The sequence below is a fragment of the Vespula vulgaris genome, chromosome 1 (genome assembly GCF_905475345.1).
Source record: "Vespula vulgaris chromosome 1, iyVesVulg1.1, whole genome shotgun sequence".
NCBI lineage: Eukaryota > Metazoa > Arthropoda > Insecta > Hymenoptera > Vespidae > Vespula > Vespula vulgaris.
Genome location: NC_066586.1, coordinates 13,345,647 through 13,359,997, shown reverse-complemented (window position 1 = coordinate 13,359,997; position 14,351 = coordinate 13,345,647). Strand labels below are relative to the sequence as shown.

General features: G+C 41.0%; 1 protein-coding gene across 5 annotated transcripts in view; it reads right to left on the bottom strand.

Moving 5' to 3' along the window:
- LOC127064014 (zinc finger protein castor homolog 1-like) overlaps nucleotides 1-14,351 on the bottom strand; it is a 94,070-nt gene that overhangs the window by 33,781 nt on the left and 45,938 nt on the right. For all 5 annotated transcript variants that reach the window (XM_050994505.1, XM_050994515.1, XM_050994495.1 and 2 more), the window contains 2 exons: nucleotides 6,006-6,565; nucleotides 968-1,031 (listed from right to left, as the gene is read on the bottom strand). In XM_050994505.1, coding sequence (XP_050850462.1) covers nucleotides 968-1,031; nucleotides 6,006-6,565 — 624 coding nt within the window. The remainder of the gene's footprint in view (nucleotides 1-967; nucleotides 1,032-6,005; nucleotides 6,566-14,351) is intronic.

The window sequence follows — 14,351 nt, the reverse complement described above, 5'->3', positions numbered from 1 at the left end:
ATCAAGAGAAAGAGAAAGAGAAAGAGAGAGAGAGAGAGAGAGAGAGACAGAGAGAGATAGAGATATGAAAAGAGAATATCCAACCCCCTTCAGCCCCCGCGTGGGACCTACCATCGCACTCATCCCATTTCCTTGATAATTCCCATAATGCTGTGGGCGGATATTCCAATAAAGGGGGAAGAGCCCTCGGTCACAAAACGCTGAAAGCGCGGGACTGTGACTAGAATCGGTCAGGTTGCAGCCGTCAAACGATTTACGGGGTTTGCTTGCACCGGCCGAATCGCGACTTAGCTATAACAGTTAGTTCACGTTCAACTAGCAAACAGAGATCCATCACTCTGTGATCGATCTGTGTTCGATCAATCTGCAATCGTATCTATGATGATGACATTATAAATCTAGAGTAAATACATACATATATATGTGTGTGTGTGTGTGTATGTGTGTATGTATATATAAATATGTGTGTATATGCGACTAGATGCACATAAGTACGCAAGCGCATAGTAGACGACCTCTATGGGAAAACGATAATTAGACAAAAGAGAGGGAGACAACATGCGGGATCATTGTACCTCATAATAGAGGATAAAAATGATGAAAGTTCGAAAGTTCGACGATCCTTTTACCTTTTCGTCATTATACATATTTCACACGTGTATATATATAGAATTTCAAATGTTACCCACTCGCCATTGCAAATTTTCTTTATAGATATACATACATTTATATATATATATATAAAATATATATACATATACATATATATACATAACCACGAGACGATGACCTTCGATGTCTCGTCCGGTGAACATTTATTTTTCCTCTTTCTTTTCTTTTTTCTTTTTTTTCATCGTTCCTCTCTCCTTCCCCCTTTTTCATTCGTAGGGTCGTCGAACGCAGGGACTCGATTTGAATCTAATTACGATCACGGTAATTCCATAAGGAGAAGGAAATAGTAACTCACCGGAAACCTTCGGGTCAGCTGCCTCCACCTTCATTGCCGCCAGACTTGCTATTGTCGGCGGTACCTAAAAAGAAATACATTACGATATTTAATACATGTTTAATATGTGCGTATATGTATGTATATGGCGTAAGTAAGTACCTATCGCTTGTTAAAAAGAGAAAAAATATAGAAAGAGAGAAAGAGTGCAAGAGCGTTCAGGGTCGCGAACGCATTGTACGTCGATCGTGGAGGGTGGGAAAAAGGAGGGGGAAAAAAGATGCAGGGAACGGCTAACCCACGAACCGCGACGAAATCGATCCTCTTTTATGGATCCTTCGATTTGCGGTCTTACATAAATCCTTTGGTAAATTAACGACGGGGACGGAGCAAGGGAAAGGCATTTGACAGTACCGAAACGCGATATGGTGTTGTATGGGATATACCATGAGAGTATCTTCGACTTGAGATAATTTGAAATTTCCCGCCAAGATGACAATGCAAAAAGAGAAATCACACGTATGTATGTATGTATATATATGTATGTATGTATGTATGTAACTTGTTTTTAATTTAAAAATCATTTAACTTTCCATCAAAATTCAAACAGGAAATGAAGCGATTATGGATTATTATTTCTCACTGTGAATGCACAAGACCAATGACCGACAGGGAGGAGTTTCCGTTTTCCTGAAATTTCAGGGCCAAAGGGACGAAGAAATCGTTCCCAAGATTGTTGACCCTGTCACGTTTGCTTGCCAAGGCGTAAAGTATTCGAACGACTTCCGGCATAGATATAGGAGTTCGATTATTGTACGTGCGAAGGAATGAGGTCGATATTTAAACACTTTCTCACGATAGCTTAACTTCAGAATTTCCAAAATTTATACATATATTATATACATACACACATAGGTGCGGATATCACACGTAAAATTAATTCGTAATTTTTGTTGATAAACTATTACATCAAGTTTGACTAGTTTGAAATAACCAAAAGGCAAGCTTCGAGAATAGAACACTTAAAAAGAAAAAGAGAATAGAGTAGGAAGCCACATAGAGTTACAAATTATACGAATCCTGTACGATTTCCGAAGCCCTAGTTAAGATCCGAACGAAGGCGCCACGTTACTATTTATGAAACAATTGCAACATCATCGTCGTCGTCTTCGTCTTCGTCTTCGTCTTCGTCTTCGTCTTCGTCGTCTCTTCGTTTTCTTCGTTACAAGAGTACAAAGATCTGACGTGTAGAAGATTCTGATTCGATTCGATTCGAAAGAGAGAGAGGGAGAGAGAGAGAGAGAGAAGAAAGAGAAAGTGTGTGTGTCACAAAAATCGATTTTCTTTTCCAACGAATCCAATAATAATCCAGCTTCCTTGAAACACGTTCGATGCACGCATACAGTTTGACCGAACCATCCGTTCCTTAATCGAACATTTATATTCCGCGTTCATAATTATCGGCCTTCGGAGACCCAATATTACAGAGTTGCATCGTATCGCGCATGACAATGTTATCGCTCTGTTCGTAGTAATGCGTTTGGAATTTCTCGTTTCGCGTTCGGGTATTATATGTCCGAGTAAAGAAAGAAATAAAGAAATAAAGAAATAAAGAAGGAAATGAAGAAAGAAATAAAGAAATAAATAAAAAGAGAGAGAGAGAGAGGGTTAGAGGGCAAAGAGGCAAAAAAGATCGGACGTTAAGCGAATTCGCGAGGCAATTAGAGGAAGCACGTTTCTGGCATCGATTTGCAGGAGTTGAAACAAAAGGCATGCCACGAGGCACGAGGCGGACCGAGCCGACAGCGGAGACGTTTCGAAACAGTCGTCATCGTCATAAATGCTCTCTAAGAAATCAACGGAGTAAAGAGAATCGGAAATTTATAGGATAGGAAACACCGTGTAAGCACGGTTCATGCAAGGTGGTCGTAGTATGTATGGGGCACATGGATGGCGAGGGAGAAAAAGAGATAGAGATAGAGTCCCCTCTCGTTTCATAGATAGAGAAAGAGGGAGAGAGAGAGAGAGAAAGGAGAGTGAGCAAGCAAGTGAATGAGAGAGAGAGAAAGAGAGAGAGAGAGAGAAAGAGAGAGAGAGAGAGAGAAAGAGAAAGATAGAGAAAGAAGAGGCCAAGGAGGTGGGGCGAAGGGGCAAAGGATGGGAGGGGAGAAGCGGAGAGTATAGAGGTATATGAGAAAACAATAGAGGCTGATTTGCAAACAATAGAATAACGTTAAGAGTCGAGTATTATACGCCGTTGTTACTTCTTGTGCCATAACGCCGTAGAGCATATGCCCATTAATATTCAAAGGCGAAAATAATGTAAACGACACGACAAAAATCGGGGGAATAATTTCAATTCTCCCCGTATGGGATTCTACGGCATGCGATCCCATGCGAGAGAGAGAGAGAGAGAGAGAGAGAGAGAGAGAGAGAGAGAGAGAGAGAGAGAAAGAGAAAGAAAGAAAGAAAGAGAAAGAGTAGGTACCGTGTTTCGCGTATCATCCTTCTTCTCCTCTACCTCTCGTTCTTTGGCTTCTAGCGAACCAAGGAACAAACAGAACGATACGTTCCTACGCGAAATTACTTTTTCCAACTCGACGATTCGCGTACGTTCGTTCGTTCGTTCGTTCGTTCGTTCGTTCGTTCGTTCGCTCTGATATACATAATTGCAGTATAGAAGAGGACGGAAAAAGGAAGGTAAAGTTCGTCGGTTCTGGTTAGTGTTTAGGATCCGATCATGGGATTGATTAAAACCGTGAGTGGATGCGAAAAGAATGAGCGAGTGAATAAGTGAGAAAGAGGGAGAACAACGTGGTATCGCTAAAGAATGAAAAAAAGAAAGGAGAGAGAGAGAGAGAGAAAGAGAATAACGTGATATCGGTAAAGAATGAAAAAAAGATAGAAAGAGAGAGAAAGAGAGAGAGAGATGTCGTTTTATTTTGCATTCGCATAGATTTAACTGCCGGTTGTTAAATCTTTTCTATTCCATATGAACGATTAAAACAACGAGCAACACAATGGAAATGATTTATAAAAATTCTATCCGAACGAATCGACGACGTTTCGTCTTATTTTACGCCACTCAAGATAACAACTTCTTCCCGATCGAGATGTAAACTCTGCGATATTGCTCCGGTGGCGATCGATCTCTCGACTCGATTGAACATTCATAATCACTTTGTTTGAAAAAATTCCAAATGAAAAAATTTAATTCATTCTGTCACGAATTACGAGGTTGAGTTCGAGGACAATGAATTTTAATTCTCGATGAGAAAAAAAGAGAGAGAGAGAGGGAGGAGGAGGAGGAGGAGAACGGGGGAAAAAAAGAAAAAAGAAAAAAGAAATTTATAGAGCTACATTCTAGAAGGTTTCGTAGCGAACGTGATATACCCTGCTGTTCCGATTACGCGACAGAACGTCGTTCGACTTATTCGCCATTCACGATTCTACGAAGCACTGAATTATTCGAGCGGTTCGGTTAATGTAACTACCGGCAAAATGTGAGAGTTTACGATGCCACGTAAGTTCCATCGTCATTATTCGCCTCGTCGAAAATCCAACGATGAGTCGAACTGTTGTTCTACAATAGCAACTATGATCTCGTGATTATATAGAAACGGTTTTTATTTATATATTCTACATATTTCCTTTTTTTTTTCTTTCTTTCTCTTAAATCTCGAAATACTCAAAAACACCTAAACGGATAGATACGCGCAAATGTGATTATTTTCTTATTCCTTTTTCCTCTGTTCTTTTTTCCTTCGTTTTTCTTTTTTTGCTTTTCTTCTCCTTCTTTTCCTTTTCTTTTTTTATTCACTCTCGAAGAACAATATTTTTAATAACCGTGCGATTGATTTATCTTCCACGTTTTATTTATACAGAGTCAATTATACGATCCTCTTTTTGTTTTCCTTTTTTTCTCTTTCCTCTTCTTTTTCTTCTTCTTCTTTCCCTCATGTTTTACCATTAACAATTCGCTCGTTTATCTTTTCATCTATTTCACACTAAAGAGACATTAATCCCTTGACGTAAACTTTGTTCTTTTTTTTTCTTCTCTTTTCTCTCTCTCTCTTTCTTACTTATTCTAACTTACTTCTATTCTAAGAAAAGAAGAAAGAACGAACGACACGCGAACCTTAACCATAAATACTCGTTCACGCGATAATTACGTTGCGATATATTTCGTGATACGTATTTAGGTACTTACTACTCGACAAAAGCTCATACACGTCGAATAGGTAACACGGATAAGGCAACAGCAGAAAAATCTATTCTATTGCTCTTGGATTAGATTCAACTACCAGTCGCGAGTCTTTTCTTTATTTCAATTTTCTAACAACAATTCTCGAGAGACAAACGAACGGGTATCTTGTATCATTTAAAACGATAAATCATATTTTACATTGAAAGAAAATCCGATCGATTCGAACGAATCGTATTAAACTATATCGTATAAATTCGATCGAAATTGTTATAATAATTCGCGTATCGATAATCGAATCGAATCGATGCGAAACTCACGATCGATCGCGAAAGTTTGTTGCGGCGCCGAACTCCCAGTTCTTGGACACGATTCAATCTTTTGTAATCGGTGATACGGCCTCTCTCTGTCTCTCTTTCTTTTTTCTATCTCTATCTATCTATCGATCTATCTATCTCTCTCTATCTCTCTCTCTCTCTCTCTATCGATGTCTGTCTTACTGACACGAGAAACAATCGTGCTAAATTCTTCGTTCGTGTATTTTTACTGCACGCAGGGCCGAAAACTTTTCCACTGTCGTTTCCATCTCGCTACCTTCGCGAGCTTTCCTTGACACGAGAAGATGTTTGTGACTAATATGTAGATCGAGAAACAATAGTAATAATAGTGTTTCAATTACGTCTATTTACTTCTTCTATAGAGACGATATACACACAGAGAAACAAACGAAGAGAAACGTACACAAATACGTATGCATTCACGTTGACATTTTAATCGATTCGATAGAGAGACATACATACATAGATGCGAACGTGATATAATAATAAATTTTGAGGATCGATCGATTGTACTTACTCTCGAATCCTCGGCTTCCTCCCTTCTAACGTTCTGAAATAGCACACTTCCCATTTGAACTTGAAGATTTTGTTGCAGCAACTGTGCCAGTTGAGGATTTTGCGAGAGTATCGCGGGATTTTGTTGCAACAATTGAGTCAACGCCGGATTCTGTACGAGGATTTGACTTAACGGCGAATTCGTCATTGGATGAATCGAATGTTGTTGCTGATCCTGCTGTTGATGTTGCTGTTGCTGTTGTGGCTGTTGCTGTTGTGGCTGTTGCTGCTGCTGCTGTTGTTGTTGTTGCTGTTGATGTTGTTGTTGTTGTTGTTGATGATGGTGATGATGATGATGATGATGTTGCTGCTGTTGCTGTTGTTGCTGCTGCTGCTGCTGCTGCTGCTGCTGCTGCTGCTGCTGCAAACTCGGAGAACTCGCGTTCGACGTTTGACAGGACTGAGAAAGATTACCACCAGGTAAATTTTGTCTTGGTGGACTTTGAGGTGTGTGCGGTGGTGTCGGTGGACTCCCTGGTGCCATAGAAGAGGCGTCCTTCTCTTCCTTCACTCTCACCTTTCCTGTGCCACACAAATGATTACCTTTCGTTAATATATTTCAATGTTTAACCAAATAGTATAACGTTCGAAATCCAAGGAAGTTATTTCAATGGGAAGAAATAAAAAATAAAATCGAAAATAAATCTCGATAACTATCGAGAAAATAAATCTACTTCTTATGATTCTATCATTGATACATGTTGTACGATAATCGTCATAAAATACGATTAATTCGTTCTTAGCTAAATATATCACGTCTAATACAAATAAACGATAAAGATCGTGTTCTCTCGCGTTAGAAAAATACAAATGACCTTGACTTTCCTTTTTATTAAAGTTCAATCACAGATCTGAAAGATTCGAGTCTCGTCAGACTCCGCGATCTGATCGGACTACCGACGAGACTGATAGATTCCTGTTTTGGGTTTTCCGTGATTTCGAAAAGACTGGAGAAAGGGTGGGGGGTTAGATTCCGATTGGCGGATAGAAATTCTTTGCGTATTTCTTCGGACGAATGAAAAGGCGCGAAGAGTTGTAGCAAAGGAAAGGGAAAAGAAAGAATCGTCCTGGTAAATAAGAACAAGAAGAAGAAGAAGAGGAAGGGGAGAGAAAAATGTCAAAAAAAAAATAAAAAAAGAGTGAGAAGGGAAATCATTTTTTTCCCTTTCCCTTTTATCCCCCATAAGAAGTTCGAGGTTGTGAAATTGAGACGTTCGGATTTTAAAAGTCCCGTAATCGACTGGCAGCAGGTACATCTGCTCCGGTTCGATCCCGTTTTTTGGGGTGAAATCGGTCCGAAGAAGCTACATGAGTGCGGTGTGAACAAAAAGAAAGAAAAAAAGACGAAAATAGAATCAGAAAAAGGAGAATAAGAGGTGTTGAAAGTCGATCGATCATTTTTTCTTGCATCTAAAATTTAAACATCGATATGTAATATAGAAAGTAACGTGTTCGCGTGATCGTAATCGTTCGTGAAAAGTTTGAATAAATGTGGGAAAATGAGAATACGAATGTATTGTACGTATATATGGATATACCTACATTATCTGTGCAAGTACCTATCTATACATGTATACAAACACATACACAGAAACACAGAAATATGTATGTGCATCAACGTACGATCGTGTAATACGACGAGGAGGAAGAAGAATCCGTTCGTCTCTCGGATTACAAGAAACTCGGATTACAGAAGGAACCAACCGGTTCTTCTCGGTTCTTCGTTCTCGATCATGTGGAGGGTTAAAACTACGGCTGGTGGGATAGAGAGAAAGAGCGAAAAAGAGAAAAAGAGAGCGAAAGAGAGAAAGATCGAGAAAGAGAGAGAAAGAGAGAAAGAGAGAAAGAAAGAAAGAAAGAAAGAAAGAGAGAGAGAAAGAGAGCGGTGCAGGGGGTTGTTTTTAATAACCCTCCGGGATGGCCGACCGATTTCAGGTAGATATATCGCGGTTTATTCGCGCAAGACGCAAGGCCATGAGAACGTCAAACTCACCGAGTGAAGATCCCGAAGCTGTATTTTACCTGCGCCTTTCAGCCTCTGGCAGGTCGGCTCCGCGGGTGCGGAATGAGAAAATAAGAAGGAAGGAAGGAAGGAAGGAAGGAAGGAAGGAAGGAAGGAAGGAAGGAAGGAAGGAAGAAGGAAGGAAGGAAGGAAGGAAGAAGGAAGGAAGGAAGGAAGGAAGGAAAAGAACGTACAGTCTGCTAGAAAGAGAGAGTGAGAGAGATAAAAGAAGATTTGAAATTGGGAAAGGGCTTAAAAGGTTCCCTCCATTTCGCGAAGGTCTCTTAAAAAAGAAGACCCTATCGAGAGGAAAGGGGAGACTAGTATAGATCGATGACGTCTACCGAAATTACGCAACCCCTTAAAACGCTGCAGCTTCTTTTTCTTTTTCTAATTTTTTTTTTCTTTTCATTTCTTTTTATTCTTATAGGAAGCATTCTCGAAAAATTTATTCCCCTTCTCTCTCTCTCTCTCTTTCTTTCTTTTTCTCTCTCTCGAAGCTACATTCGTTCATCATTCTGGAAGACGCCTCGGAACGATGAAAAATGATCGTCCGTCGTAATTTTCGAGTCTTCTTTAGAAGGTAAAAAGATAAAAAGGTAGGATATACATTTAGAGAGAGTGAGAGAGAGTGTGAGAGAGAGAGAGAGAGAGAGAGAGAGAGAGATGCACATTGTGGGAAAAGCTTTAGCTTCTGATCCTCTTTCTCCTTCGCTTCTTCTACTTTTTTTCTTCTTCTTCTTCTTCTTCTTATATACTTTCTAAAGTTTTACTCTAGCAATTAATACTGGTTTGATACGATAGAATTTTGCTTATCCCACGATGGAAGATTTAAATCCCAATGTAGTATAAACTCGTAGCGGGATATCAAGATGCTGGTATGATATTTGAATAATGCAGACGGTGACTTCATTTAAAGGTAACATTCCATGGTTGAAGGAATGTCAGAAGACAAGAACCGAGATTACACGAGTTGAAACGATTTTATGCAGAGCCGGTGAAGGAACAGAAAGAGAGAGAGAGAGAGAGAGAGAGAAAGAGAGACGCTACGATGCAACGATGAAAGAAAAGAGAAAGAGAGAGAGTATCAAATGGATTCTCATCGTTGGCAGAGAAATTCCTCAAGGATCGCATGCATATACGCGTTACGGTGCATCCTTACGGCCGGATCCTTAAATCGAGTCGATTTTTAAGGTCCGCTCCGAAGAAGGTCCTGCGCCGCGGGGATCCTGTGTTTCTCTTCCTCTCGAAACGTTCTCCCTTTCATCTTTGCTCCACATCGTCTTGCATCGCCAAGCCGGAGTAGTCGTGGCCGATTGATAAAAATCAAAGGCCCAGAGAATGTAACGAAAAAAATAGGGATAACCCAAGAAAGGGGTACAAAGGGAAAAAGTGATGGCGGAGGTGGACGATGAGAAAGAAGAGAAAGAAGAGGAGAAGGAGGAGGAGAAAGAAAAAGAGAAAGAGGAGGTGGTGGAGTTGGATAAAGAAGGAAGGAAAATAATCGACCCACCCTCTCATGTATTCTCCTACTCCGATATAAATTTACTCGGTTGAGTTGTTGGATCGTTTCTATATATACTCTGTATACTACTATTACACTTTTAGAATTTCTCTTCGAATTTTCACAACATCGAAATATTTCACTTTCGTTAAAAACGAGGAATGCAAAGGGAGAAAACAAAAGGGGGGAAAGAAAGAAATAAGTGTAACGGAGATGCGTGTCGGTCGAGTTTCGAAAAAGCGTAACATTGACGTCCGACCTCCCCTAACCTCGAGATTTAAAAAGAGGAAAAAAATGTAATAGAAAGAGAGAGAGAGAGACTAAAGTTCACCGGTATATATCCCCAACCCATTTTTACGAGATACTTAAGGCTCTAAACGGGTTTGATGGATAGAAAACGGGAGTATTAGATTTCAAAATTTCGCGAGGAAGGAAAATCGGTTAAACCTCTCTCTCTTTCTCTCTTCCTCTCTCTTTTTCTTTTCTTTTTTTTCTTGATCATCTGAAAGTCGAGGCGAACCGTGGACGATTTTTCTCAGGGGTTAAATCGAGCGTGGCCCCCAATTCCGCTTTTTTCCCTTTCTTCTCTTTTTTTTTTTTGAAAGTTTACACAGGTAGCTCAGAGAGGAGAAAGAGGGAGAGAAAGAAAAAAAGAGAAACAGAGAGAGAGAGAGAGAGAGAGAGAGAGAGAGTTCCGATGGTACTACCTGCACGCGAGCTGCCATCCGCGAACGTTTGTCTGCAATGCGGAAGGGAGAGGACAAAAATATAAGACTGCATTGAGGGGTCGTAGAGTGGTGAAAAAAAAATGAAGATTACGCGAGAACTCGAATGTGAGAGAGAAAAAAAGAGAGAAAGAATGATAGTAAGAGTAAGAATAAAGAGAGAGAGGGAGAAAACGAGGGATAGAAAAAACACACAGTCGAGTTCACTTCCCTTCTTTTCCACTTTTAAGGCGATGCTTCGGGGATCTAAACGAAAGGGAGAGAAAGAGATGGAGAGAGAGAAAGAGAGAGAGAGAGAGAGAGAGAGAAAGAGAAAGAGAGAAGGAAAGTAAAAGTGAGTTAATAGTCGGTAAAACGGCATTCTCCGCGTGACCCGAGGGGGTTGCCAGTTTTTTCAAGGGTGACCTCTTCCTTCCTCTTTTCTCTACGTTTCTCCACACCGGTGATACCTCTTCCGGAAGGGTCCAAAAAAAGGGGGAAGGATTCCTCTTCCTCTCCTTATTTATCTACGATCGTGGAATCACCGATGGAAAACTGAGACACGCGGCGCAAGACTCTTTTTTATTTTTGAAAAGAGACTGATAGATAGATAGATAGATAGATTGAAAGATAGAGAAAGAGAGAAAGAGAGAGAGAGAGAGAGAGAAAGATAGAAAGGAAATTTGAGCGATTCGTTCTGTTAGACATTTCTCTCCTTTTTCTTCTTTCTCTCTTTTCTCTCTTTTTTTGTTTTTTTTTCTATTTTTCATTTATTTTTTTATTTTTTTCAAGAGATAAAAAGTTAGAGAGTCCCTCATTTATTCGCGCAATACCACGTGATAGAATGCGGACACGGTTCGTTAAGAAATGCAAAGAAAATGGGAAAATCGTTAAATCAATTAAGTTAAAGACACGTTGATGATAATAGATGAAAAATATTGAAGAGAAGGGAAAGGAAAGAAAAGGAAAGGAAAGGAAAGGAAAGGAAAGGAAGAGATGGAGGATGAGAGGATGAGACGATGAGAGGAGGTGAAAGAGTAGAGTAGAGGATGAGAGGATGCGTCTCTCTATAATAAATCGTCGATTCTCCATCGGCTCGTCATCGCCGACGACGATATATCGACCGAGGCGAATCGACTCGCGTCATTAAAGCACTCACAGCCGGTTCTCCGTCGACGCGATCCGACTTCGCTGCGGTGCGCCTACGTTCGCGAGTGAGAAGGATAAAGATAGAGAAAGTGGCAGGGAGAAAGGGAGAGAGAGAGAGAGAGTAAGGGAGTAAGGCTCGTACGAATCGAAGAAAAATTAACGAAAGGGTTCGGCGTTAGAAAGAGACAGAGAAGAAGAGAGAGAGAGAGAGAGAGAACCCTAAAAATAAGATGACTTGAAGGATTGCCTTGGAAGCCTTCAAACTTTTCACGTTAATTCGATAAAAAAGCGGAAGATTAAAAAGAGAGAGAGAGAGAGAATTACAAGGTGTACAAAAAAGAATGAAAAAGCGGAAAAAGTAATCCTCAATTTTTCATAGATTTGAACAATAGAATAATTATGTAATTTAATGGCTCCAAAATTTAATAATGAACTAATCAAAAGGAAAGGATTCGAATTAAGAAAAGAGATAGATAGAGAAAGAGAAGGAGAGAGAGAGAGAGAGGAAGAAAATAAAATTACTCGAAGGATTATTTTAGAAATCTCGAAACATTTATTTTCTCTTTCGTTGCTTTCATGTTAAGTCGATAATGCAGTGGAAGATTAAAAAGAGAGACAGAGATAGACAGATAGAGAGAAAGAAAGAAAAGGAAGAGAAAAAAAGGAGGGTCTCAATTTTTCGTTAAGCCAGACAGAGGAATCCCGTCGTATAACGTTTCCAAATTTTAATATTTAACATCGCCTTTGGGTCGAGGGTGTCAGGAGGGATGGTGGTAAGTAACGCGTTCCGCGAGATAAAGAGGGAGATGGGCCCCGCGGGGCCCATTTTTAACACCTAACAGAAGTCGAGATGCCTGGCTGTGATTAGGCTCTTCTCTCTTTCTCTGTCTCTCTTATAGCAGGCTCCGATGCGTCCGGACATTATCCTGTGAGAAATTGGCGGCCGTTCGTTCCTTTGTTCCAGGCGATTTTTTATTGACTCAAATTCTGAAAAAGAAGGATGAGGAGGAGGTGGAGGTGGTGGAAGAGATGGTGGAGGTAGAAGGGGGAGTAGGGTGGTAGTGTGGGTGGGGGAGAGGGAGAGGGACCGAACGAAATGGCGGTTGTTCGGAACGACGCGGCGGTGGCCAAGTGCGTTCGCGCGCACGCACGTGTGGGAGGCTCGAGTGAGAGTAAGAAAAAGATGAAAAGCGAGAAAGAGAAAGAGAAAGAGAAAAGAAAGAAAGAGAGAGGGGGAGAAAAGAGGGAGAGAAGAGAAGAGAACGAGTATTAAGACGGATAGGAGGTGGAGGTGAAGGTGGAGGTGGAGAAGGAAGAGAACGAAAGAGAGAGAGAGAGAGAGAAAGAGCGGAAAGAAAAAAGGGCCAAGCAAGGAAGGAACAACTGGCCGCGGCCGGAGCACCGGTCTGCGCTCATTTTTTCTTCTGGCCGAACCCGAAAACCCTTTTATGCCCACCCAAGATTAATTATCCTCCATATTCGAAAAATGAAACGGTCACGAACAAAGGAACGCCGCGAAAGACTCGCCGATATATGCCATACGATCCGCCATCTTCGAAAGCTTTCAGCCGATGTACGGAAAGAAGAAAAGAAGGAAAGAAGAAAAGAAGAAGGATAGAGAGAGAGAGAGAGAGAGAGAGAGAGAAATGGAGAGAAAGATAGAAAGAAAGAAAGACAGACAGACAGACAGACAGATAGACAGGTAGACGGATAGATAGAAAAAAAAAAGGAAATAAGTGAGAAAACTAAAAGAAGATTTTTCAAAACTATTTCTTTCGATATACGATATCGATCGTACGATTAACAAAATCCTGATAATGGAGGGATGAGATGAAAAGAAATTTTGAAAAAGAGCGTTATTAGCATCGTCGTTTTTAAATCGAAAATTCCGATCGCGCGAATTTGAATATCGCATAATGTCGAATTAATGCCGGAAATTCGACTCGCGGGAGCCCCGTAGCAACGAGTGCTGATGAAAAGACCGAAAGAAGGTTTGAGGGGTGACGGGTTGACGGGGTAACGGGGAAGGAAAGTGGAGGTAGGTAGAGAGGTGTAGAAGGAATATATGAAGTTTTATGGCGACCCCTATAAAGGCTCTTTCGCGTATGGAAAACGTCGCGTCGTGTCGGTAAGGCCCCTTCCTCCTGGGCCCCACCAGCCAGCACTACTTCAGGCCACCCCTCTACCATCAGAGAATTCACGACGGCACTCGCAGCTATGGATCTTGCGTTGTGGAAGCCCTAAAATTCTCCAGGTCTTCTTCTCTTCTTCTTCTCTTGTTGTTGTTCTTCTTCTTCTTCTTCCTTCTCCTCATCCTCCTCTATCTTCTCCTCTTTCGTCTCCTCCTCCTTCAGGGCACCACTGCTTTTCTGCTTTTTTCTGGAGCAAAAGGGTACTCCTGCTCGTCTTATTTCGAGCGAGGTCGGGTCCCATCGGCGCGTCCTTTCTTTTTGTTTGACATAATTTAAAATTTATGAGTTCGAGAATCGGTTATGCGCGGCTTCTGCATCCCTCTTTCCTTCTCTCTCTCTTTCCCTCTCTCTCTCTCTCTCTCTCTCTTCCATTCTCGTCTTCTCCAACCACCGCGAGGTTCCAGCACAGAATTTGAATATTAAGATTAGGCCCGCTTTAATGCCGTCCCCCTGTACTACGGATCCTCCCTCTCTCTCTCTCTCTCTCTCTCTCTCTCTCTCTCTCTCTCTCTCTCTCGCCCAGTTCGAATCGAAAATTCGCCAGATAAATGATTTCGTAGCGTATAGCCCTTTCGCAAAATTTCACGATGGGGCCCAACCTTTCACGCGCATTAAGCTTGCTCGATAGGAGCATACCACTCTTTTTATTTCCTTCCTTCGCATTTGTATTCGAGATGATGATCGCTCATTAGCGTCGTAGAACGGTAACACTGTATTGGTACTTATATACATATATACATACATATATACATACATA